The sequence below is a fragment of the Pangasianodon hypophthalmus genome, chromosome 18, assembly GCF_027358585.1.
Source record: "Pangasianodon hypophthalmus isolate fPanHyp1 chromosome 18, fPanHyp1.pri, whole genome shotgun sequence".
Lineage (NCBI taxonomy): Eukaryota > Metazoa > Chordata > Actinopteri > Siluriformes > Pangasiidae > Pangasianodon > Pangasianodon hypophthalmus.
The window spans coordinates 7,966,866-7,993,910 of NC_069727.1; the positions used below are offsets into that span (position 1 = coordinate 7,966,866).

A 27,045-nucleotide genomic window follows, 5' to 3' on the forward strand; every position below is an offset into this window, starting at 1 on the left:
GTAGTCTATTCAGGATTATTTTATCAATTAAAAGACTCCCTTCACTAACTCAATTTACTTTCTGGATTTATTTTATTCCACTTATTCGACTCCAATCATCCAACTCCAGTTACATAGTTAGAAGTCTGCACACAAGTCAAAGCAGGACTACACTGCTTATGGAATCATTATAGGCTAATAATCAATAGAGGCTATGCAGTTGTATGTGTAACCACTCTCTCAGCCCTGCGACAGAAGACAGCAGATGAGAGCATCCCTCAGATGATGTGCAAGATGTAGCCTACAAGGATGCTGTGACGTCACGGCCACACGGATGGGAGGCAAGTTAGGAGGCTACTTTGTAGAGATGGCGTCCCCATGAATAAGCAGAAAAAGAAGAGAAAGAAATAATGCCACTACACGGACTGCACATATCGAGGGACATGTAAGAGCAGCTGAAGTGAGATCATTTCTTGTTACAGCAGTGGCAGAATGTGCTTACAGCTGTGTTTGCTGTGCTTTAAGTGTGTGATTGCTAAGAGCCGGGCCGGTGTTGATGTCTGAGCGCGCGCGTCCGCCTCCCTGATCCTCCCGGTAAGAGAGGAGGCGGAAGAGCGGCTGCGGGAAACGCGATGGCTGCGGGTGGAGAGCGCGAGGAAACGCTGGAGCAGTACCGGGCCGAGGTGGAGCGGCTCACGCACGAGCTCGCCGAGGCTAACCGCGAGAAGATCCGTGCTGCTGAATGCGGACTTGTGGTGCTGGAGGAAAACCAGACCCTAAAGCAGCAGTACGCCGACCTCGAAGCCGAGCAGGACACTCTGAGACAGGAGCTGGAGCAGCTGCATGAGGTAAAAACCCCAGCAGCAACCTGCACCACTCAGGCTTTCAGGCTTTCAGGCACTGCTTAAACCCTGTATGCAACGCCAACGCCAGTCTTATTGTTATTGTTATTATTATTATTGTTATTGTTGTTATACATGGTTTCTCCACTCATTGCACAGGGATAGGCCCAGCTGTAGTGGAGTAACTCATGACCACTGATGATGGTGCAGATGACTAACTACAAAATAATTCTGGCTCAAAGATGCAGCCTTGCTGAAAAACAAACAAACAAACAATACAAACCAAAAATCTAATGGTTTCCACTACAAACATCAGCTTACCATTAAAACCATTACCATTACCGGTCCTTAATGGTATCCACTAGACATAACATGCCACCAATAGAAGGCAACAAATTGCCAGTAGAGACCCACAGAGACCCATTACAGTTTCCATTAAAACCAATACAATTCCCATTATAACCATTAAAACCATTAGAAATTCAGTGAGGGTTTCTGTGGGGTTTTTTTTTTTTTTCAGCAGCTAGCTTTGTCTGTGATGCTGCCCGGACTGTATTCCAGGATGCTCTGTGCTCTCAGGGCACTGCTGTTTTGCTGCAGTAAGCTACAGACAAATGAATAGGGCAAGTCCCTTAGATCTGTTTAAAAAAAGATTTTATCCTTTTATCATGTCTGGCAAGGACGTTAAGTACTTGTGTGGAGATACTCGACTTAAGCTGCTGTTCCTAGACATAAAATGACCTGGAGGGCTTTAAACCTTCGTAGACTCTCTGGGCCTTATTCATCAAAGTGGACCGATGGTTTTTATAGATGGTTAGTATAGTGGGAATACACACCTGGAATAACATACGAATGGATCAGCCTATGAAGGGGCACAGGACAGCCCTACTGCAGGGTTGGGCAGGGAATGACTAATCTGTTGAAATGATCATAAGTAGGAGAGGCATGTAAGGCAACTGCCAAAGGTGTAGCAGGTGAGGGTGTAGTTATAACCCTTAGGAATTTATTCTAAATGTTTATTTTAAAAGTTAATTTGCTTAACACTAAAATTGCTAAAATTCTGAACTGAAATAGAATTATTTCTACTATATAAATTGTACGTGTGTGAAAAAGAGTTGGAGTTACCCTTATATTTATTATTATCTTGAATAGTGATACAGGTTGATCAGATTCTCTTGAGGGTTTGTTTATGGACACATATATTAGGCTACAGCAAAAGATCAAGGTTCATTTCAGTGTTATGTCTACAAACATGGCTGGTTACAAGGTCTTTAGATTTTCCTCAAAATGCTCGCGGGTCTTAGTAGGCTACACAACACTGGATATCCATTTTAAACACTACTACTCTTGTAGACTGTTTTGTTATTGAGGCTAACTCTTAACCTTTTGATCTGACACATTTGAAATAGTATACTTGTGTACTGAAAACAAATATACAGGATACTGCACCAGTAAATGCTGTGTACTTCAGGCTATATTTTTCAGTCCATGTTTCTTTCTTTACCATTTTGAAACACAAAGTAACTGTTTAGCATTGTGGGATTCACAAAGATAGCTTTGGTTGCATTCGGCTCATGTAGTAGACTATGTCATATCGATAACCTTGAGCATAATGGAAATATTTTTGTCACATACTGCATACTACATACTGATAATGTTTTGAATGCAGTCATTTCATCTGCATCATATAAGCCAGAAAATTCCAGTGATGAAAAGTGACTACTGCATTAACAATAAATAAGTAAGTAAGTAAATAAATAAAGTGTAAATTTCTTTGAACAAGACAAATAATGCTTAAATCTTTCGAAATCTATTCACATAAAATAACTATGCAATACGATCTTTTTCTTTCTCACACAATCTACATAAATTAGATACAGCTAAAAAGAAGGACACAGATGACCTCCTGACATTGCTAAAAATTAATCTCTTTGATACAGATTCTATGACTCAGGTTACACTTGGTCGTTTCACACGCTATGTGTATGAGGATTATATCTGGATCATTTCTGTGAAGTTTATTCTTCATGTCATTCAGGGGAAGAGAAAGACAGACCCAGAGGTGGGGGTGGCTGATGTTTTTGCACCTGTAAGGGTTGATGTACACTGTGTGATATTGGTCTGACTTGTGAGCTCCTGAATGGTTTTGCCAGTTGGGACAATATGATTAGAAGATAATTTATCATTAAAAAAAAAGACTGCTGTCACCTTGAAAAACCTGATGTGCGAGATGTCAGATGAGCCGGTACAAAGTTCTTACTCACGCTGACCAATCAGAAAAGTTTATTTGTGTTTAGGCTTGTGCAAATATAATTACTTATTTTTTTCTTGTGGAATTATAAAAGGACAACTGGTCACGCTGTAACATTTCTTCTGAAATCTTTCACGACTGGGTTTCTACTTTGTAGAAAAAAATAAATATACCAGCCAGTAACAGATTTAGCATACTATTTTGGCACACTCTTTAGTTCACTAGTGAGTGAATTGTGAATGTTATGAAGTCTGGTTTGAGTTGACTCACAAATCAGGGGCTCGCATAATTGTGTAGTATATGACTGCCTCCATAGGACTTCAGGCATGTAATCTGGCCTGTAAAAGGTTTGCAAAGGTTCACTGATGCCATAACTTCATCAGAACTCATGGGGTGTAGGTCCACCTTAACCTAGTAAGAATGGGTTTGCATGTTTCATTGTGTGCCACAACATAACAGCGATAGTTATACAAGTCTGCCCATTTGCCATTTATAAAAATAAAACAATTGTACATAATTTTGCTAGCAAGAAAGGGAAACTTGTTACTACTGGTTTACGTCAGTTTCATCATTTAAACTACATGCCTAAATCACCGCCAATTGGCCATAAAACTGCCAGCTCTACTGTTCTGGAATTTAACTGCATTAATCTACTTTATCACTTTATGGTCATGAGTTTTGCTGGTGATGCTTGGCATGATCAGTTTATCTTTGTTAATGTCATGAAGTTTTATCACACAAACATAGAAAAATACACTGAAAATGTAGTCTTGGGTTTATAAATAAAAGTATAAATAATTATAAAAGTATTATAAAAGAAACATGATTAATTAGACAATAATACAACTTGCCTACCTTTTACAGTCCTAGGCGTAGATCATGATCATCTCGGTCATAGTGCAGTCACTATGCCAATTCTCTACTACCCATCACTAACACTAAAAGTTTTACAACTTAGACAAGAAGAAATTCAAGAAATTCAGAAGACATTCAGAAGAAATTCAGAAATCTCTTGACCGAAATACAAACTTCACCACAGAAGCTACAGAAAACAATGAGGTGAAATTATGAAAATAAGTTGACAAGGACTTTAAATTCCATCAAGTTGATAAGTAATTTCAGATAGATGCAATTAAATTGTACATATGAAATTTGAAACTTGCTTTTTTTTTGTAAAAATGGACATCATATAGCTTAAAACAGTAGTACTCAAGAAGTCAGAATTAGTTTTGTCCTCAATACATAGTGGCCCATTTTTAGGAGTATGATTGCGTTTGGACAATAATACAGAATAGTTCCAATGTGATTTGTATGTTTAAAAAGTTGTTTATTCTGCAATTCTGTGAAATTGCTTATATGCAAAAACTTGTAGTGAAAGTTGTCTTTTGAGTCAAGTGTGTGAATTGTTTGTGCAATGCTACAAATTGGCATATACAATCACCTGTACACCTGCACATTCATGCAGTTATCTAATCAGCCAATCATGTGGCATCAGCACAGTGCATAAAATCATGCAGATACAGGTCAAGAGCTTCAGTTAATGCTCACATCAAACATCAGAATGGGGAAAAATGTGATCTCTGTGACTTTAACCATGGCAGGGTTGTTGGTGCCAGGTGGGCTGGTTTGGGTATTTTAGAAACTGCTGATCTTCTGGGAATTTCACACACACCAGTCTCTAGAGAATGGTATGAAAAACAAAAAACACTGAGTGAGCGGAGGGTCTGCAGGCAGAAACACCTTGTTGATAAGATCAGAGGAGAATGACCTGACTGGTCTGCACTGACAGGAAGTCTACAGTAACTCAAATAAGCACTTTTTACAACCATGGTGAGCAGAAAAGCATCTCAGAATGCACAACACATCAAACCTTGAGGTGGATGGGCTACAACAGCAGAAGACCACATCAAGTTCCACTCCTCCTACTCAAAAAAAGCCCATCTGGTACCAACTTCCATGCCACGATCAAAGTCACAGAGATCCCACTTTTTCTTCACTCTGATGTGGACATTATCTGAAGCTCTTGACCTGTATCTGCATAATTTTTGCATTGCACTGCTGCCACATGATTACCTGAGTAGATAACTGTATGAATGTGCAGGTGTACATGTGTTCCTAATAAAGTGGATGGTGAGTGTAAATAATCTTGCCTTACTTGTTAGCAACATTAGTGTTGTAGCTCTGGCACAAAGCTAAAGAAGTAACGTTTGGCCACCACACTCATAATTTGGAGGAAGGGAAGTTTTAATGTAAATTTCTTAAATATCCAGATCACCAACCAGAATCAATAAACATGAGGTATGGAGTGCTGGGCATTTTTAATGTAATCCTAGGGGTTTAGGCTATCAACATTATTATCTTCATTATTTTGCATTTCTATTAACATCTGTACTTAAACCATGTAATTCCACGTGCTATAATGATAAAGTATGAAGAATATGTAACTTCTCATGAGGTATTTACTTTTTCTAAAGTACCCTTTTTTTGCTTTTATATTTATATTGGCAAACACGTGTGGTTTAATTTTGTATGCCGTGCATGTGTGGTGGCGAAACATTCAGGATGCACATGATTAGTTAGGTGAAATAGCAATGCAAATTCTGGCGCATGGAAGTGAAGGAGCGAGCAGTCATATATGAAGCTTGTGAGAATAAAGACCATGTTGATTCACATGGGAGCGTATTAGATGCAGTGGATTGCTTATGTGATGCTGCATATTTATCACATTCCATTGTTCGTTCCTTGGAAGTTTAGTGGTCTCTGTGTGGCTTAGATCACCTACACAAAGAGCCTACCATTGATGCCATAACCACACACAACCCAACCACAACACATTAATTGTCAACATCATTTTAGTCTCTGTTGGAACAGCATATAGCACCTCTATGCTCTATGTGAGTGTCTTTGTGCTTTATTTCTTGGACATGGAAAACAATGTTGAATGCTGGTTTGGAACAGGCTTTGACTGCAAGGAGTTTTACAGATGAATAAGTGCCAGGCAGCTTTAACCCATGGAAATGTATTGATTTGAGTGTGTCTGTGAGAACTGAAGCTCAGCTTACAGCAAGACAGGCTATTGCTGCTCTAATGAACCACCGTATGGTTTTCAGTGCAATCCCCGAAATAACCTCCCCAATGTCACAATCAGGATTGTGCAAAATCGCTGTGCCAGTAAAGGCTAGTGTATCCTAGCTGAGTGCATCCTTGTTTTAGCAAATACAACCTTCAAAGACAACTTCCACACCCATTTTAATGTATAATTGACTGGCTAGCTGTGCACTTGGCCAGCTAGTATCCACTATGTTAACTAGATCTAATGGTGAAATTATACTTCCACGTAGCAAACAAATTCAGAATATCCCTAATTCAAGGCACACAAATGCTTATATGTGTTCTTATATTTTATATACTGGATTGCCATTTAAACTCGACAGCAATGCATAAATACTGCAGTTAATGCACATGAATCCCATAAAACATAAAAGAGATGTTTGTTTCATTTTAAAATTCATTTCAAAGACCTATATCTAACCTACTGGTTAGTTTTATTTTCTGGGAAGCAAAAATGAAATATGATCCTCTCTCGTCCTTTCTTTTACTGTTACTGTTGTGTATTTTCTTAGTAGGGCGGAGCCTATTTGAGTTGGAGCTGGAAGCAGTGAGACGCATTTGACACAGTGCACAGAGTATTTAACAACACTGCTTTTAAGGCGGCCAAGTACATTGCAAAGTGAATTCGCTTTACGAGTATGAAATCATCTGTGTCGTTCTTGTTGTTGTCCTGTACTACAGCTTTGTGTTCATAGTAAATCATTACCAGGAGGCTCATACTGCTCAAAGAGCATAGTGTACTCTATTAACCAACCCCAAGACCTTACTTTGTATTATCATCATGCTGAGTCACTATCATACAATACATGATGTAATTTATAAGAAGTCATTTTAAGTACATTAACACACCTATGAGAACAGTGTCCCATTGTGGTGTGACTGTCAAATGGGCCCATTTGTACAATGCTTTCATTTCAAAATTGTAAAATTTATTATTTTATTCAATGTCATTTCTAAATGGTGTGTATATACATTTGATTTTAAAGGTTTTATTGTATCATGCAGTGGGCTTGGGATGAATGATGATGTCAAATTGGACAATTTAAATATCTTTTGGAAAATGTGGTGTCTGCAGCTTTAAGATTGCAAAACATAAATTCTGGTGTATCTCATAATATGTGTTTCCCTTTAGCTTATTTTGTGTCCTATATGAACCTTAATAACCTGTTGTCTGACTTTGGAGCAGAGCAACAAACCAACTTTCTCTGATACACCTTAGCTTGCCTTGACCATGGTGCCAAACAGATAAAGCCGTAGATGTCTTCACTTGCAAAACATGAACACGGGCTTAAATTAAGAAAGTGAAACAACATTAGGTTTATCAGGGATACTTTGCTATACAAGAATTCAACAGGTATCTCCACTGCTTTTCAACACAGAGCACATGTACGCTTGGTTAATATAATTTTATTTAAAGTTTATAATGAGCTTAGTTACACATTGAGTTTACTTACAGTCCATACCTTGGTAATGGGTAATCAAAAAAGACTAAATGCTAATGCTAGTGACTAGCAGCTACAGCCAACTTGTAACCAGCTTCTAGTAATTTTTACCGCTGTAATGAATTAAAATGTGCACAACACACATTAGGTACATCTGGCCAGGCCCTCTCTCCTGTCAATTCATTGATAGTTAGAGGGCACAATAGGGTTAAAGTGCCATTATTGTACTCATTTGAGGATAAGAATTGCTCAGTCTTAGTACTGTATTATATTGAGGGTATAGTGAGGTATAGAGGTCATAGTGAAAATCATTGAAAAGCTACCTTCAGCAAAAGCTGTGGAACTGGGATATATCAGTACTTCAACCTCACCAGCTGCCAATGGGTTTTTTTTCATTGAAAAGAAGGAGGGCTCAGGCCATGTAGTGCTTACAGTGACTGTCAGGTTCCTAGGGTACATCCTGGATGAACATGGAGTCGAGAAGGATAAGACAATATAGAGGCGGTAACATCAGGGCAACAGCACCAGTGCGAAGTGGTAGCTCAGTGGTTAAGACTTTGGACTTCTGCTCAGAAGGTTGAGAGTTCAAATCCCAGCACCACCAAGCTGCCACTGCTGGGCCCTTGAGCAAGGCCTTTAACCCTCAACTGCTCAGTTGTATAAATGAGATAATTGTAAGTCGCTCTGGATAAGGGCGTCTGCTAAATGCCGTTAAATGTAAACACCAGACAATATAGGAACTACAGGGGTCTCTGGGATTTGCAAACTTTTATTGCTGGTTTAGGAGGATGCAGCTCAAAGGCAGCCACACTGACATCATTAATAAAGGGAAAGCCAAAGTCTTCTAAGCAGAACGAGGCAGCAATCCAAGCCTAACAGAACCTCAAGGATCATTTCCCCAGTGCCTCAATTCTACATCATCCTGCCCCATCACTACCCTTTGTTGCGGAGGCTGACATATCAGAAAGTGGCATGGGGTGAACCCCTCTCAATGTCATGGAAATCCCACAAAACTACATTCCTGGGATTTAACTCCAGGAAACTAAACTATGATATTGGAAACAGGGAGCTGTTGAACTCAGTTCAATGAAGAGACTAAAGAATTTTAATTTTAGTCTTGGTAGACAGTGGTGCCAAAAGGTAGCCTGGTGCCTCAAAATGTCCAGTTTCTTTCATACAGAAGGAGACAATGACCTAGTGCCTCCCAGGCCTTCTCATCTATGTTAACAATTCCAGTGATCTATCACACTTCACTGCCACATTTCCATTTGCTTGATTAGGGTTGCCTGTAGGATATCTGTACCCAGATATTGGTGTTATCTCATTAAGGCTCAAAAGCAGCCATGCCATGTTACTGATACAGTCTACTACTAAGTTTCCCTGAGCGCTACACTTCAGAGTGCTGTTGCATTGTTGCTTACAGATCGCTGCAAACCTTCACTTTGCAAACCAACATGTTAGCTCCTTCATATTTGGCTGTTTAATGCAGTGCATTGTGGGATTGCCCAGTCACTCGTTTGGGCAACTGTACCATGAGATGGGTTGGGCATTCAATAAGCTGTGTCAAGTGGAAGACGCAGCTTCAGTTTCACTTAATATCAGCCTGCAGTGCATTTTCTAGAAGTTGTGAGTTTATAGACATAAGATTATTTACTCCTTGTCTGCACTGCCCATTCTGCTACATGGCAGACTCAAACAATAGTAGGCCTACACATGTATTGTTGAATGACACAGTCAATCATTACTGAAAACAGTTAAATAAAATATAAAAGTTATATAAAATTACCATCATCCTTTTTGTGCATCAAAACACTCTATATGACAGATTGAACGATTACAAAATTAGCAATAGTCAAAGGATTAGAGTGATATACACAGCACCTTGAATCTTCTTCCTCAGAGTACTGGCATAATGGGTGGCTTTTTATAGGCTACACATGTGATCATGTGAAATCAGTAGTTTCCATGATGAGTACTAACAATAAAGTCATCACCTTTTGACTGTGATCTGATCAGCTCTCACTGTAACATATTATTTCACTGTATTAAGTTTTCCAGTGAAGATTATACAGCAGTTGCCAAGAAAACACATTCTTAAAAGGTTAGGGTGGTTTCCAAAGATTTTATGGATCAAACATCCCACTTCATGTTACTGTATGTTCTGTGTTACTGCTATATCACAGGTGTGTGGATGCAGTGTTAATTTTGTATTTTCCTAAATGATGATTTGTACAGTAGTAGCTGATTAAGGATCTACAGTTATTATAAGATCCTTGGTTGCACTCTCATAAGGGTTGAATTGACTGATTTCTTTCTCATAATATTGAAATTGTCCTCCTGTCTTGTAGTATTTTAACAGTTCTGTCTCTGATGTCTCTATTTCTGTCTCAGTCATTCTCAATCATTTCTTCCTCTTTTTCCTGTTACACACAGGCCTTTAGCCAGGCATACTCCACCCAGAGGAAGGTAGCAGAAGATGGTGAGAGCAACGAGGAAGCACTCCTACAGGAGTCGGCCACCAAGGAGGCGTATTACATAAGCCGTCTGCTGAATCAGCAGACTGAACTGAAGCACAGTCGCTCTCAGGCCTCCAACACGCAGGCAGAGAATGAAAGACTCAGCACCATCTTGCAGGAGCTTAGAGAGGTACTGCTTCAAGAAAATTTTCCCTGGGCTTCACATTTACAGCTGAGGTTCTCAATCCCATATCGTCTCATCTGTGTTCTGATTTTATATCTGTTCCGTGCTCCACATCACACCTGAACCAAGTGATAAATGGCTGCAGAGTTCTTGAATACCTGGCTCAGTTGTTTTGAGAACTGTAACTGAGTACATATATAAAGTCCCTGAGAGTCTTCCATGCTTAATTTGAGAAACTGTTTGTATTCCAGTTTGCCAGTGTTCAGCATTTTCAGTTTTACAGAGAGGAACTCTAGCTGATTCAGTCCTGAATGACAGTATTCGTTTAACTTTCTCTCTCAAGCTGTCTCTCTCCAAAGCATTCTTCTTCTCTTTTTTAGAACAATGAGATGATGGAGTTACAGAGGAGCAGGATGAGAGAAGAAGTGAGAGAGTATAAGTTTCGAGAGGCTCGACTGCTGCAGGATTACACCGAGCTTGAAGAGGAGAATATCACGCTGCAAAAATTGGTGTCCACACTCAAACAGAACCAGGTATGTGAACACAGACAAACCCACACACCATTGCATGTACAGATTAATGTTGCAAAATAACTATTAGTTTTATATATATATGGAATCAAACCAAACAGTTATTCATCTCCCTCAAAGGTGGAGTATGAAGGCCTGAAACATGAGATCAAGGTCTTGGAGGAGGAGACAGTCTTGTTGAATAGCCAGTTAGAGGATGCATTGCGCCTGAAGGATATCTCAGAGAGTCAGCTGGAGGAGGCACTTAATGCTCTGAAGAGTGAACGTGAGCAAAAGAACAGCCTGCGTAAGGAGCTAGCCCAGCATCTCACCCTGTGTGACGGACCTTTCTCTTCAGCCAGTGCCCACCTGGTCGCCCTCAGCTCAGCGCCCCCGAGTGGCAGCGCCACCCCTACTGCTGCCAGTTCTCCGGGCAGCGAGGATGGTGGAAAATGCAATGGACTTCTGCTACAGGGTTCAGCTGGAAAAGCACTGGGCCGACTAAATGGGGACTTCAGGGGAGCAGGTCAGAGAAAACAGAGTGACTCCATGACCCCTGACCTCTTCAGTGAGCTTCATTTCACTGAGATTCAGAAACTTAAACAGCAACTGCAGCAGGTGTGTTGGTTTACAATTCTTTTTATTTACGCATCACTCCATAGTGATTTGCTCAAATTAATAAAAATGAATATAATACATAAAATTATTAACATGTCCAATAAGTGATATTTGGATCTCAAACATAAAGGTGCGCTCCATGGTTTTATTTTGGCACAGTATTTGCTTCAGTCGGGTTTTCTGCAAAACACCGGTTTAAAAATAATCAGTATGCCTACAGTTGATATTGGTGAAGCGTTCTCTGATCTCTAAAACATGCTGGGTTAAATGTAAGCAATTTGACCCAATTTTGTTACCTAGTGCTAGATCAGTATATGACAGAACACACATGATGTAGATAAGAGCATATGAACACATTTAGAATTATTGGAAAGTTGCTTTTTCTTGTATTTATTTATTTGTTTGCCATAAATTCATTTTAATAATCCAGTTAATCTTATACACCAAGACCAATTGCAACATTTCATTTGCATTTTTTTCTCTTTAAAATATATTTAATTAATACTATTTATTTGACATTACATTAAGCAGGGTAGACAAAACAGCTCTACTATGCATGTTACAATAATAAAAATAATTTCAGTAATTTAATACTTAAAAATACAACATTTAAAAATAAATAAACATATAGTTATATGTTAGATAAGCAAAATTAGATAAGCCTATGAAAAAATATCCAGCTGTGATATTGTATTTACTACTCAAAAGTTGGGTTAACTTAATATGAAACCACCCAGCAAAATGACCCCACCCACTCAACATAATTGATTTTGTGATGCCATAACTTGAGCTGAGCTCCACAAGAGCTGCAAAACAACTCCAAAGTGTCAATGAACCACCACCACGTTTTACAGCGATATATCAGGTGCTTTTTATTGATTGCCAATCATGTTGATTGTGTGAATTTGCTAAAAATTTGAATTTCGATGTCATCTGACTACAACGCACAATTCTAACTGTAGTTCCAATGCAGTTGGTAAACCTCAAGTTCAGCAGTTTGTGAATTGCTGTCAGGGGGGAGAACTTGGGAAATGTGAATTTGGGAGGCAGTGGCACTACCTGCTACACTTTATTTGTGCCAAACATCAATTTCTGGATGACAAAATGTTTGTATTTATGTTAAATATTCTTTAGGGTTGACAATAACTTTTTATCACATATATTTTTGAGAGAAAATGTAAGTGGTGTTTGTATTAGAAATTTTAAAGTTACAAAAATGTTTATATTAGAATGCTGCAAATATTCTAGGGGTGCAAATCTATTTTTCCACGTGTTTTTGAACAAAACAAAGATTTTTTTATTCAGAAAAAAAAACTAAATCCCTTAATATCAGGAACAGCACAGGAAGTTTGTGGGCAAATATAATGAGCTGGTTTGCATATTAAGCAAAATACAGCAGTTAGATCTTCTAGCTAACCAGAGATGCATCTGACTAACACGCAAGGTTTAAATGGACAAACTAGACAGCACTGACAAGCGACAAATTAATTTCCCCAGAAGCAGGAAACAATAAAAGGAAACATTCCATAAAAGGAAAGGATAAAGAACAAAACCACAACAAACAGTGCACAGGTTATGGAAGATGATCAGGGCCATAACAAGAGAAGTTTACGTTTGGTCAGTAATCCAAATGGCCACCTTTCCACTCAAAACCCAAGACCAGAGTTTCCACATACAGTAATAAAGATACACAAGAACTAATAGTCACTGCCAGTAAAAATTAAATGTAAGTGTTAAAGTGGTTTGTTTGTATTTGTAAGTAAAGAACATGATGTTTTGCTGTTTTGCTTTTCAGGTGGAGCAGGAAAAGACATCTGCACTGAATAACCTTCAGGAGTGTGAAACACAGTTACGACACACACAGTCTGCCCTGACTGAACAGTATGAGAGGGCGCAGCACCTCCGACAGCAAGTTTGTACGCTACACCAGCAGGGAAGCACCACGGAGACTGGTGATGAGGACAAGGCAGAGGTGGAGGTGAAGAGCCCTTCATGGGCATGTGATGACCTGGAGCACCTGGGTCTGGAGCTATTGCAATGTAAGTACAAATTAGCAGTGACAGAGGTGGTGAGCCTTAATGCCGAGCTGAAGGAGCTTCAGGAGAGGCATAAAGAGTGTGTGGAGCGGGCATCACGGGCAGAGGAACAAGCCCAGGTCCAGCTACAGACTCTCAAAGCACAGGTGGCTTGCCTGGAATGCAGCTGCCATGAGGGGAGGGAAAAGGAAGTAGCACTTCAGCGAGAGCTGAAGAAAGCTAATAGCTCTGCCTTGGAATGCCACAGCACCCTAGCTGCAGCCCAAGACGAGCTGGCCACCTTCAGTGAAGAACTGGCGCAGCTTTACCATCATGTCTGCATGTGCAACAATGAAACACCCAACCGTGTAATGCTGGATTATTACCGCCAGGGTCGGACCCCGCCACGTGCTACGTCCACAGGTCTTAAAGCACAGGATGACCACCGGGTCCTCTTGACACCGAGGCTGGCGCGCCGCCTGGCGGCTATCAATGCTGCCACATCTTCCACTTCAACGCCAAGTGACTCACAGAGCCCCACCGAGTCACCCTCCAAAGATCCCCTCAACTCAGAGGAGAGCCCAGTGCGCACAGTGCTGAGCTCATCCGCTGTCAGTGCCTCTTCGTCATCATCGTCCTCATCCCCAGCACCTGATTCGCCTGCGGGCTCAGACACCCGGCGGGAACCCATCAACCTCCACCACCTGACTGCCATTATCCACGATCAGATCAAGCATTTGCAGAAGGCTGTGGACCACTCACTGCAGCTGTCTCGCCAAAGAGCAGCCGTCCGTGAGCTTGCACCACTCTTCGACAAGGAAAAAGAGGCTTGTATGGAAGAAATTCTCAAACTTAAGTCCCTGCTGAGCACCAAGAGGGAGCAGATTGCCACTCTGCGCCTGGTGCTCAAAGCTAACAAACAGGTAGGCTTATCAGTGCTTTTCTTTAGATGGCAGCCAATTGATGACACTTGCTGACTATAAGGATTTCACTGTGAGTGTACAAAACTCTGAGAAGCCTGACATGTTCCACATTTTATTGGTAAAGTGCTTATTTTTGTCATTTTGTAAAACAAAATGCAGTTTTTTGTCTTGTAGGCAAAATTTTTGGTCACTTTACCAACCTTTAAGTCCTGTACCCAGTATTGAGTAATGTACTCTGATGTCAACATGCTTCCATGTGAAGGGCTTTTCCCCTACTCTTGACACAATGATTTGTATTTAAATGCATGCTCAGAGGTCTCCCTTATGCAGTTACTAATGGATTCATCGATTTGCTGATTAGGTAGATACAGATACAGATATAGATTTTTAGATATATTAATGAAGTCAAAGATGAGCTTGAGCTTCCAGTTTTCATTAGTCTAACAATGTAATTTCTTTTGAATTTAGCATGATCGTATATATATTTAACCTTATTTTCAATTCCAAAGACATTTTAGGCTATAGAATTTATTTCAAACTACAAGTTATCGTATTCACCATGTTTCACCCAAGGCAGCAACAGCACTTCACATACCCCAGACCAGGTCATAGTATGCATTTGACACAAGAGCACAGGGTCTTTAATCACAGTTCTTAATGTTATTAAAACTAATGAGTAATTAAGAAGCATAATTTTAAAATTCATTGCTTTTTAAAAAGATGCTGTAAAACGTGGTTTCCATTATTATGTGACAGACTGCAGAAATGGCTCTGGCGAACCTGAAAAGCAGGTATGAGACTGAGAAGAGCATGGTGACTGATACGATGATGAAGCTGCGTAATGAACTGAAGGCATTAAAAGAGGATGCTGCCACATTTTCCTCACTAAGAGCCATGTTTGCCACACGGTGAGAATCTGAAGAGCATGAATGTGTAACAGCATGAATTAACACATCTCAAACTGAGAGAGCACTTGTACATGTTCAGTTCACAGCATAAATGTCAGTGGCAGTCTGGCCAGTTAGTTTTTATATGATTAGAAACATAATGTTAAAACAAGTGGGTGACACATAATAAGAAGAAATTAATTATAGTAACATTTTAATCATTTGCTCTGTAACATTCTGTCCCTCCTGCTATCTCTGCCTCTCTTTCTCCAGGTGCGATGAGTACGTAACTCAACTGGATGAGATGCAGAGGCAGCTTGCAGCAGCTGAGGATGAGAAGAAGACACTGAACTCCCTTCTCCGCATGGCCATTCAGCAAAAACTGGCACTAACGCAGCGTCTGGAGGACTTGGAGTTCGACCATGAGCAATCACGCCGCCCCCGCATGGGCAAGACGGCCAAATTGAGGACCACATCACCCAAAGTAAGTGGAACAGCCACCTTGCCCCTTCCTGACACCTCGTCCACTGTTGCTGAGGCAGTTGCAGAAACCTCAGCTATCTCATCCCCTACCCTAGTCACTTCCTTGCTCTCCTCTGACCCAGGCAGTCCCCCCTCTCTGGAAGCCCCTTCCTCTCCTGCCTCATCTTTTTCCTCCTCCTGGACTCCCCCAGTTACGCCCTACAGGCGGGGCCACACACACTGGACGGTGGGTATGCGGGCATATGTGGTGGAGCCACACTCCTATGGTGTGGACATTCATACCACCAGTGTGTCCCGAACCACCAGCTTGGCCCGTCGCTATGCAATTGAGTCGCTCTATTCATCGGGTTCACTCCCTCCCTCCCCCTATCGTTCGCCCATCTTGGGCACTTATCGCTCCACCTGGAGCTCACCCAGATCTCGTCCACTCTCCACAGCCCTAACGCACTCCACCCACACAACCAGATACACCTCCCCATCTTCCTCCTCCTATGGCCCACCATACCCAAGAAATTACACTTCTCAGCACCCCCGATACTGAAGGCTCAGCGGGGTGGCACAGAGAGGAGGACAGACTGGTTTCCTATTTTTATAGTTTCCACTGCACTCTGCAACTTTGGTGACTGTTTTCTGCTCAGGGATTTTGTGGAGCACAAACGGCCCTGCCTTCCTCCAAGAGTCAGTTAATCAATTCTCAGAACACTGTTCGCTGTTTCTGACCTCTCACTCAGTGCATTCTGAAGTGAACTTCGTGGGCCTTTTCAGTGCAAGCCTCCGAAACCACAGAGATTACATTTACTTTTATGAAAGTGTTAACTGGACTTTGTCAGCTGTGTTGGTTTAAGGCGTTGTTGTCTTGTTTAAATGTGAATATATAATTATAACAAACCATACAATTTACATGAAGGGGTTTGGAAGTGTCTTATTAATTACTGAACCAAGAAATATGCACTGTAAAATCCATCACTGTGTAACAGCTGTATGACTTTTTAATACTAATTTAGCCTTTTTGACAAGAACTGACAAGTTACTTTTAAAATCTTGAACAACAAGGGGTTTTATGTAAGTTAGGCCTTTCAGTAACATCTCCTTTGATTAAGCAAAAGCAAGTTTAGTTTTAGCTTTGGATTATATCATTTTAGCTAGCTGTCCTATGCTGCAAAATTACAGATTTTTTTTTTCATTGTCTCTGACCTGTTCAGAGTCATCGTCACATGACATGTGGTGTGCCCATTTTCATTTAAAGGAATAACAAACATACAAACACTACCAGTTGCCATAATTCCATTTGCCCATTGCTAGTTCATGACTCTTGGCTTTCATTTGTTCTTAGCATTTCATGATGAAAAAGCAATCACACAGGGAGAGCACTGTGGCTGCACAGTTTAAATATGGAAATAATGTCTGGAACGTTTCAATGAAGAGAGCAGGGACTTGTAATTGAATGTAATCTTTATTAAGTGATATCTAGTATGTCTAATATACATAACAAATCTCAGGGAATAGCATTCTTGGTTTTGTAATAGAGTCATAAGGCGGCATAAGTGGCATAAGTTATTTGAATCATAAACAGTGTCCTATTATTGACTTCTAAATTAGAGTTTATGTATAACATGAATTGGGTATGTTTTGCCATTCACTAAATATTTGTGTTAATTTAGTAAAGTATGGCCCACAATATTGTCTCCAAATTGCATTGCCAATCAGACTGTTCTATTTACCATTACAATATGTCCACACTTAGCCGCAGTCATCTGAACAGTGATGAGCAAGTGCATTAATAGCATCTCTGTAACATCCTAACACATATTTTTATCCCACCAAAGACACTGAAGGCATATGAAGGCACTGGCCTTCATCTCATCTAGACTTTTGATTATGCAATTTAGAACAGCTTTGTCCCGCTGTCTGAACTCACAGGGAGACTGAAGCATTTGACAAGTTCCCAATTTCCAACTCATCCAGCTTGACATACTCCACTAATTAACATATGTGGATTTGTGCAACGTTGTTATATTGTACTTTTGTATTTGTTCTGACAACAACACGTATCACATGGCCCTCACAATATATGATATCACAGAAGATCACTGATCCCTGTAGTATTTAAACACTACAAATAATGTACACTTATGGTTGCTATTATACATGAAAGTAGTTGTAATTAACACATTTTGTTGTGTACTGCTCTGGTCCTGCAGTTTTCGTATTGCGTAGGAATGAAGGTAGAAGGTAAAAGGAACTCAGTCTTGTAATACTGTACAATTTTGTGATAATGCCACTGGTGGTTTGTGGGGCTGGTGGTCAGATAGAGAGGAATGGCGGCCTAGATTTAAAATAGCTTTTTAGTCATTTTGTTGAAGGGCTCCATGTGCTCAGGTGTTTATTGTCATATTAGGACAGAAACCTTTCAGAGAAACCTCTCAGACCTCCTCTGTGTGGCACCCCTTTCTTTTTTCAACCTAACTACATAAACATACACACACACAAGCACACACAGTACTATTACCATGTCCCTGCCCCACCACCTCCTCAATGCAATTCCCTTCCACTTAATGTAAGTTCAAGTCATCGATCTCAAACGTCAAATGCTTCAGTACTGTAGTTGTCCCTGTAATGATTCAGACAGCTTGATTGTTTTTTGTGTCTTTTTCAACCTCTAATTATTATCATCATACACTGGGACTATAGTCCCAAGTCAAAACATTACTGTATTTTTGTCTTTTCTACTGGGTGTAATGTGGCCTACAGCATTACTACTATTACAGTCAGAGGGTGTTTCTGTAGACAGACTGTTATTACTGAACATAAGCATGTGTCAATACAGAATACAGAAAAACCCTATTTCTCCAGTGCATTGTACAGTAAACATGGTGTGTATATTCTTCGTATTTATTGTAAATAACACATAAAAGACCTATAGTAATTAAGTATTTGTGTGTCATCTCATGTTGTACATACAGCAGAGTCAGAGGTGGCCTGAAATGTTTTCACTGATCATACACAAGTTTCATAGAAACCTGATCAAAAAGGAGCCTGTCATTTGATTTTCATGTCAATCCATATTTGAGATTGACACATCATGTTGCCATGGATGTATCTGTATTTCTTTATGTCACACCAGTTAGGACCATTATAAAGTATGCACATACTTGTGGAGAGATGGTCATACAGGAATCGTAGAAATCAAATCTAAACTAAATAATACAGTCAAGTCCATAAATATTTGGATAGTGACACAATTTTGCCTCTGTACACCACCATAATGGACTTGAAATGAAGCAATCAAGATGTGATTGAAGTGTAGACTTCAATCACATCTTGATTGCTTCATTTCAAGTCCATTATTGAAGTGTTTGATTGAAGTGTAGACTTCAATCAGCTTTAATTCAAGGGGTTTAACAAAAATATTGCATTAACTGTATAGGAATAACAGGCATTCCCTAGTCCTTCTATTTTCACCAGCGCAAAGTAATTGGACAAACTAACATAAATATAAAGATTATTTTTAATACTTCAGTTTTGTCTTCAGTAAGTGAAAAGCATACTCAGTTAGGTTGAGGTCAAATGACTGACTTGGCCAAGAACATTCTATTTCTTTGCCTTAAGAAGCTCCTGGGTTTCTTTCGTGGTATTAGGGTCATTATCCATCTGAACTGTGAATCAGCATTTGACAGAATCTGAGAAGAAAGTATAGTTCTATACACTTCAGATTTCATCCTGCTACTTCTATCAGCAGTTAGTTTCTATCAATAAGCACCAGTGACCCAGTTCCACTGGCAGACATACATGTCCATGCCATAACACTGCGTCCACAATGGTTGACAGATGATGTGGTATGCTTTGGATCATGAGCCCTTCCTTTCCTTCTCCATACTCTTTTCTTCCCATCATTCTGGTACAAGTTAATCTTGGTTTCATCTGTCCAGAGAATCCTGTTCCAGAACTGGGCAAGCTTTTTTAGATGTTTTCTAGCAAAGTCCAATCTGGCCTTTCTGTTCTTGTGTGTTACAAGTGGTTTTCATCTTGAGGGAAACCCTCTGTATTTACATTCATGAAGGCTCTTGATTGTAGACTTTGACAATGATATGCCTACCTCCTTGAGAGTGTTCTTGACTTGGCTTGATGTTGTGAAGGGGTTTTTCTTCACCAAGGAAAGAATTCTGCAAACATCCACTTTAGTTGTCTTCCATGGTCTTCCAGGCCTTTTGGTGTTGCTGAGCTCGCCAGTGCATTCCTTCTTTTTAAGAATGTAACAAATGTTTGATTTGGACAGTCCTTAAGTTTCTGCTATCTCTCTGATAGGTCAGTTTTGTTATTTCAGCCTAATGATGGGCTCCTTCACTTGCATTGAGACCTCTTTGGACCGCGTATTGAGAGCTCCCATGAACAGCTACCAAATGCAAATTCAACTCTAGACCTTTTATCTCCTTAATTTGTTATGAAATAATGAGGAAACAGGCCACACCTGGCCATGAAACTGCTTCTCAGTCAATTGTCCAATTACTAGGAGGGACTCTGTAAAAAACACCTGTAATTCCTAAACAGTTAATGCAATATTGTTGTTAAACCCCTTGAATTAAAGCTGAAAGTCTACACTCTTTATTGCTTAATATTAAAACCATTGTGGTGGTGTACAGAGGCAAAATTTTTTACAAAAAATGTGTCACCGTCCAAATACTTATGGACCCAACAATAATATCACCACATTACTGTATTTGTTTCCAGATTGGATTCGATTATGGAGATTGGAGTAGTCAAAGAGTAGTCTACCCATACTTGTGAGACATAATCTGGCAACCCTGACACAAACACGCAAATTTTCAGCAGTAATGCAGTGTTTAATGGTGCAGCAGCTTCTACCTTCAATACAGGTAAAGCAAACACATGTAAGTACAACAACATCTGGGGGGCTAGTTTTAAAAGCAAGCAGGTAGGATATCCAGTGCTGTGCAGTGAAGGTTGCCCTGAGCAAATCTAAATATTAGGGGTCTAATGATGCATAGTGACATGATGCATAGTGAGGCAAAAATGTGCAGTTCTCATTGTGGAAATCAGCATTCTATTGATTATGCATCTAATGAAGTTACACTGTTTGAACACCAGAGGTCCCAATCTGCACAACCCACAGAGTTAAAATATAGAGAGCACACTAGTCACAATGATTGCATTCTTTCATGGAGAGCCTGAGCCATTACCAGGAATCATCTACACTTGTGAAGTGACCTATAGATTGGATCACAATGACCAAAACACATTATATGGTTACACAACTACAATATAACCATTAAAAAGAGCTCTTCAGTAGATTTCAAACAGCACCAGCCCTGCATCGCTGCAGGCTACATTGCCTGAAAAAGAGGCTGTAGAAGGCAGGCATTGTAGCCAGTGTTGGAGCTCTATTTCTGGTAAAATGATGCCTCAGGTGTTGCTACAGTGCTCATTACAATTGGTCGATCATTTTCCCCGGGTCAGAGACTTTGTTTATTCAATCAAAATTTTGGGAGAATTTATAAATTTATTTATGTATTTTTAAGATGGTGAACCTATAGTACATTTTGTTTATAAAACTAAACCTCCATCCGTAGCAATTTAATTTACTTAGTTTCATACAGACAAAAATGCACATTGTTTTGCATTGTTTATGATTCAGAAATAAAAAAAGAGTCTCTTCAGTCATAATTTTTGTTCATTAAAATTTTGTTCAAGATGTTCCGAGAACCTAATTGAATCAAAGTGAATCATGACCGAAGCGTATCGTTACACCCCTACTAAATACTTAAGTAAACTATGTTGATTAATAAGGCTATTACATTAGTTAGCTAGCTATCTAGTTGATATTGGTTTTATACTATTACTATATACTATTAGTTAATAGGCACTACAGATATGATTGTTGGGGCTAACCCATATGATTTATTTGAGCATGGTCTAAAAACAGAGGTGTAGTTAAAGCACAGGTGAGGCAGGCATTTGCTTGGGGCCCAGAGTTTTGAGGGGGCCCCCTGAAGGCCGACACTGAGTCCATGAAAATGTCAAATCTCACAGTGCACAACTCTCCCAAAACCTCCCATGGGTAATGTACAGTGCTATACCAGGAACCCTTAAGAGGGGACCCTATCTTGCTACACACGTGGTACTTGCACACGTTTATTTTGAATTGTTGCACTTTTTTAAAATGAAGAGAACTTACCTGTCTGGAAGCCAGAAAAGAAAGCCGAAACAAGAAGAATAGGAAAAGATGAAACAGAACTGTGGGAAATGGTGGAGAAAATCTAATGAGAAAATAATTAGGGGTGACAACTGTAGGCCAAGCCATAATGTAACGCTAGCCCAACATCATTTTGGAAACTAAGTAGTTTCAGAGCATGTAATGTTCACTATGAAATGCTATGAAAAAGATTACATTCTAAAACACCTTTTTGTGTTTTTTCTGTATAAAGGCATCTGGGTAACATTATGGCAATACATTTCAGGAATACCTTGAGGACCCATTGCTTCATGGTTGGGGCCCCCACAGTCCACAGAATCACCTTTGGCTGAAACAGCAATATGTCAAACTCTAGCAGTAGCACATTTAGATAATCTTTACAATGGCAACCCTACACTACCTCTGTATCTGTATTGGCCACAACACTCAACATATTCTGAATGTGTGTTTGTGTGTTGGTCACAGAATTAAAGAGCACATGCTTTTTACTTTAGTAGTTTTCTTTGCCCTGAGCCTGGTAAATCCAGATAATAATCTTATAATAAAAGGATGTGTGTGTGTTTGGGGAACAAATATCCCCACAATGGTAGGAAATCTAACAGTTTTGACCTTCTGGGGACATTTGGCTGGTCCAAAACAGATTTCTTTTTGGATACTGAATTTAACTCTGTGTGTGTGTGTGTGTGTGTGTGTGTGTGTGTGTGTGTGCATGCATCCTAGTGGTGAGATGTCTAATCTGTCAGTCTTTTCCAGATTGTCAGCAGTCTCCTGCCCCACTGTCGCCAACTTCCTAACAACTAAGATTCAGCCAGGCCTCACCACACAGCAAGTAATAACACATAACACTCTGCCTTTGCTTTCACCTGGAGTATTCATGAATCTTACAAAGCAAAATGAATGCTAAATTATTGCCTATCAGAAAACTCTGTGGGGATTCAGATCTTTTTAAATCCATCCACCTAGTTTGCAGCACTTCATAATGAGTAATGGTGATATTAACAGTTCTAATAGATATTACAAACATAGTATGTTAGCTTGTCTGTTCTTGCTTTCTTTGTCTCATAAGATCGGATGGCTTATGATCTTATTTTGCAGGTGTAGTGTGGAAGCAAACCTCCAGAAGGTCATTGTAACTTGTCTTCCACTGAGGAACTCCAGCCTACTAATCTACCTTTACTCCCACCCAATCTGAGCCTTGTGCAGCAAACCAAATATATACCCAGACTAGTATCGCAATCATAAATGCCTTCTATTATGGGACAACTAAGGAACTTCTTATGTCAAAACAACGTCATTCTATACATTTTTAACCAATCCCATGACAAAACAAGTTTTCTAATGCCACATATCACTTCAGTGCAGTGAACTACCTCTCTTTAAAATATGTTTAATTATTCAAATACAGATGTCAACCATTACACTGGGAATGTTGCATGTTCATGACAAATCATTACTATAGCTCCCTTTTTATGCATTTGCATTCTATGGTTAACATTTTATTTTGTAGCACACATCTGGAGTCTTCGTTTGTCCTCAAAATCTTTCCTTCTCACCACAGTTTCTTAGATCGATAAGCACAACTGATCAACAAAGCATTCCAGTGCTGGCAACAATTTTAACTGTTAACTAGAAACCATGACATAATCCTACAGATGGCCCATGCTACCTTACTGACCCCTACATTACTGACCCTATGAACTATTATGAAATGATATAATGTGTAACAGTGTGATAATAAGTCATATTTGATAGGAAATACCCCTAAAGTCTTAATAAAAGATGTCCACTTACAGTGATCCAATGTAAGGGCAATGCTATGCATGTGAAAGTTCAGTGTATTAATTGTTTCTGTAACTAATCTGCTCCTTGTTTATGACTGCTGACACTCATAACAAACTGCCAAATATTCCCCTAACAGAAAACTTGAGACTTTTTTGGAAGTCCCTTTGTGCATTACAACAGCTAGCTGAATAAGCCAGTCGTCACAGGAGCACATTCAGTTTCATTGTATTTCCCTATCAGTCTCCTTTATCTTCTACTCCACTTTTACTCAGCATATTGCTCATTGTTATATAGTGCATCCAAATAATTTATGAAACTTCCAGTATGGTGGACTACTTTGAATTATACTGGTTATTTGCACAATTTGAACCTGTCTATGACTGAAGGGTGCCTTCAACACAGACAACAGGACAGATCTCTGGCATCAGTGAAAAGAAGACCATGCAGCAATTCAGTATAATATTTAGTCATACTTCTTCTATTTACTAATTTTGAATATAAGCAATTCTAAGTAATGCATCTGTTAAAAATGAATAAAGCAAAAAAAAAAAACTGTACCTAAGTGTCTATTAGTTATTTTGTAATTATTGCAAAATTCTAAGAAAATAATAAATAAATATAGTAAAATTATTAAGTAATACCAGTGTGCTAATTTATCCCAACTATTTTTGTTTCAGCTCATTCACTGGAAAGAGAATTACATCTTAGCAAGTAAAAATAATTTGAATGTAGTAAAATATAGATAGTTCCTACAATACAATAAACCAAATATAAGATTATTAAACCTATTTTTGACATTTTTACTCATTTCAGGCGTTGAATGTTCTTATTCTATTGGCAGATACGTTTGCTTCTTTCTTGTCTTTTCTGAATTTCCCACAGACTGGAAGCCTTACAAGGTTGCCAGGACCATGGTTTGAATTGCTGAGGGTCTATCTATCTATCTATCTATCTATCTATCTATCTATCTATCTATCTATCTATCTATCTATCTATCTATCTAACTATCTATCTATCTATCTATTTATTTATTTTCAGTTTTGGGCTCCTTACATATATTTGGGCTCCTTGCATACATTTGTAACAATAACTGATATATAACTTATATAATAATATAAGACCAATTTGACCTTGACTTTGAACAATGCTAGTACTGATTTTTTTTTTTTTTTTTTTTTAACTAAAATTTTAGAAGCAGTGTATATGGACTGAATGGGGAAGATTTTGCATTTGGTTTTGAGATCCCAAACATGGCAGTGCAGGCCATTTAGTGAATACATAGGCTATACAAATTTGGTAGTCGCAATCAATCACGTTTTTTTTTTTTACACAAAGTAATGTATTAAACCTAAAAAAAACAAATAATGGTGTGTTGTGGAAATTAAGCTCACGAGACTATATTTATAAATTATCTAGATAATCTGGCGCTGTTACTTCACTGGTGTGCACGAGCCACGTAAATGTCTGAAGTTGCCTCGAAATTTAGTTTAAAGTTGGGTAAGACATTTTCCATTTAAACAATGTTTAAATGTTTTTACTACTGACCACCTGATGGCGCCTTAGTGTAAACTTAAAAAACTACAATAAATACACCATTCCAGATTATACGGTGTATAAACACTCACCATCCACTTTAATAGGAACACTGATAACATAAAAACTTGAAAAGCACACACTAAAAGCTACAATTTCTACCAAAATGTTGATGCTAAAATGTCAAGAAAATTTCAGTAGAGATTCAGTGTAATTTTTGTTTTAGCAATGATCCAATATTGTGCTCCCTCAGGATCCTAGATGCTTTGCAATGAGCTGTTCATTTAGGGGGTTACTGTGACACAGGGGTGGACAAAATAATAGAAACTCATAACAATATTTTTAAGGACCTAATAAGAAGTAGGGCGACATACAAATGCTGTCATACAAATCTTAAATGGTTTGTGGTGGAATGTTGGGCCACTTTTTCACAGTCAGCACTCCAGAATTTCCCATAAAGCTTTAATGATGTTTAAATCTGGTGACTGGGAAGTCATGGAAGGTGCTTGACTTTATCCTTGTGTTAATCAAGCCTCTCTCACACACATTTTAGCAGTGTGCATCATCCTAGAATATGGGAACATCAGGAAAGACTATGCACAGTAGGGCCCATCTGGTCCTGTACAAGCTGCCTCATATTTGTTATATCTGTTATACAACCATGCATAGAACACACTGGACCTAATGATTTCTAAGAAATGGCTGCTCATGTCATTATGGATTTCCCACCATGCACAACATTTGGCAGCAGACAATGTGGTCTGGTGGTCTAGCATCTTAAGGATCTCACCACCATGGCCCGGGTTTGATTTCCAGGCAGGAAACCAACCCAGCCACTGGGAGTGTACTCTTAGTGCTGGTCCCAAGCCCGGATAAAACGGGAGGGTTGCATGAGGAAGGGCCTCTGGTGCAAAACTAAATCTAACATGCAGGCCAATGATCTGCTGTAGCAACCCTTAACAGGAGCAGCAGAAAAACAAGTAATGTACATTGAAGCTACATTTGTAACTGGATAACCACCAGGGGCAGTGCAGAGGTTCACACTATCCAGGTGTTTAAACATAACCCCTGGCAGTTAGGAGGGGTGAAACAGAGCAATGAATTGTGTAATCATATATCAACAGCTACATCAATTCCAGAAAAGTGCATAACCGACTACTTATCTCTGTTCTTTTTTGGTTACACAAGCTGAATGACCTTGGCTTTACCCTGCTCCAATTGGGTCAGAGGAAGAATAGGACAATGGAATCTTTTGCAATATAGCTTCTAAACTTAGGAATTCACTTCCTCAAAGTCAGTATTCCAGTACTCAGGTTTCCTTGTTGATGTTTGTTGTGTCCCCTATAGTTCTGCCTGTGCTTCCTGTGTCCTTGTTTTGGCACACTATTAATCACCTTTCATTGTGTTTATCATTACTTGTCCTTTATTATGTCCCTTTATTTGTTCTTATTCTAGCACATCTATTAATTCTGATTCAAGTCTTCTGTATATCTGGTTCATGTTTTTTGTCACAACTCTCATTTCTGTCATGGATTTTGTAAAGCATATTTGAGTTTAAAACCAGTAAAAATCAGTCAACAGTTCCTTCAAGGTAGCAGGGACTTACAATACTCATTTTGAGACACCTAGAGCAAAATTGGCAGAAAATTCTAGTTTTCTGTTACCATCAGTTGTCAACATTTTGCATGTCTCCTGGACTCTCAAAAAGAGAGATGTGTACATGAATGTCAAGTTTATCATTAGTGGTTGGCAGATATTGTCAACCTGATTATTCCTACTGTTCATAATGAATCAAGCATGTGGTATATTTACTTCATAA

At 39.3% G+C, this 27,045-nt stretch overlaps 1 protein-coding gene across 5 annotated transcripts; it reads left to right on the forward strand.

The window, feature by feature from the left end:
• LOC113532381 (protein bicaudal D homolog 1) lies at nucleotides 1-24,658 on the forward strand. Of its 5 annotated transcripts, XR_004580006.2 has the most exons (10): nucleotides 2-827; nucleotides 10,059-10,271; nucleotides 10,646-10,798; nucleotides 10,916-11,392; nucleotides 13,188-14,330; nucleotides 15,087-15,238; nucleotides 15,491-15,701; nucleotides 20,429-20,574; nucleotides 22,665-22,740; nucleotides 23,007-24,658. XR_004580006.2 is itself a non-coding variant. In XM_026923769.3 (9 exons), the coding sequence occupies exons 1-8, from the start codon at nucleotides 612-614 to the stop codon at nucleotides 22,710-22,712; spliced, it is 2,613 nt and encodes an 870-aa protein (XP_026779570.3). In that variant the 5' UTR covers nucleotides 2-611; the 3' UTR covers nucleotides 22,713-22,740; nucleotides 23,007-24,658. The 5 variants fall into 5 exon arrangements, 3 of the variants coding, with proteins under 3 accessions (XP_026779568.3, XP_026779570.3, XP_026779569.3); XR_008304843.1 differs by having other exon boundaries at nucleotides 22,665-24,658; XM_026923769.3 differs by lacking the exon at nucleotides 20,429-20,574.
• Nucleotides 24,659-27,045: the final 2,387 nt, after the last annotated feature.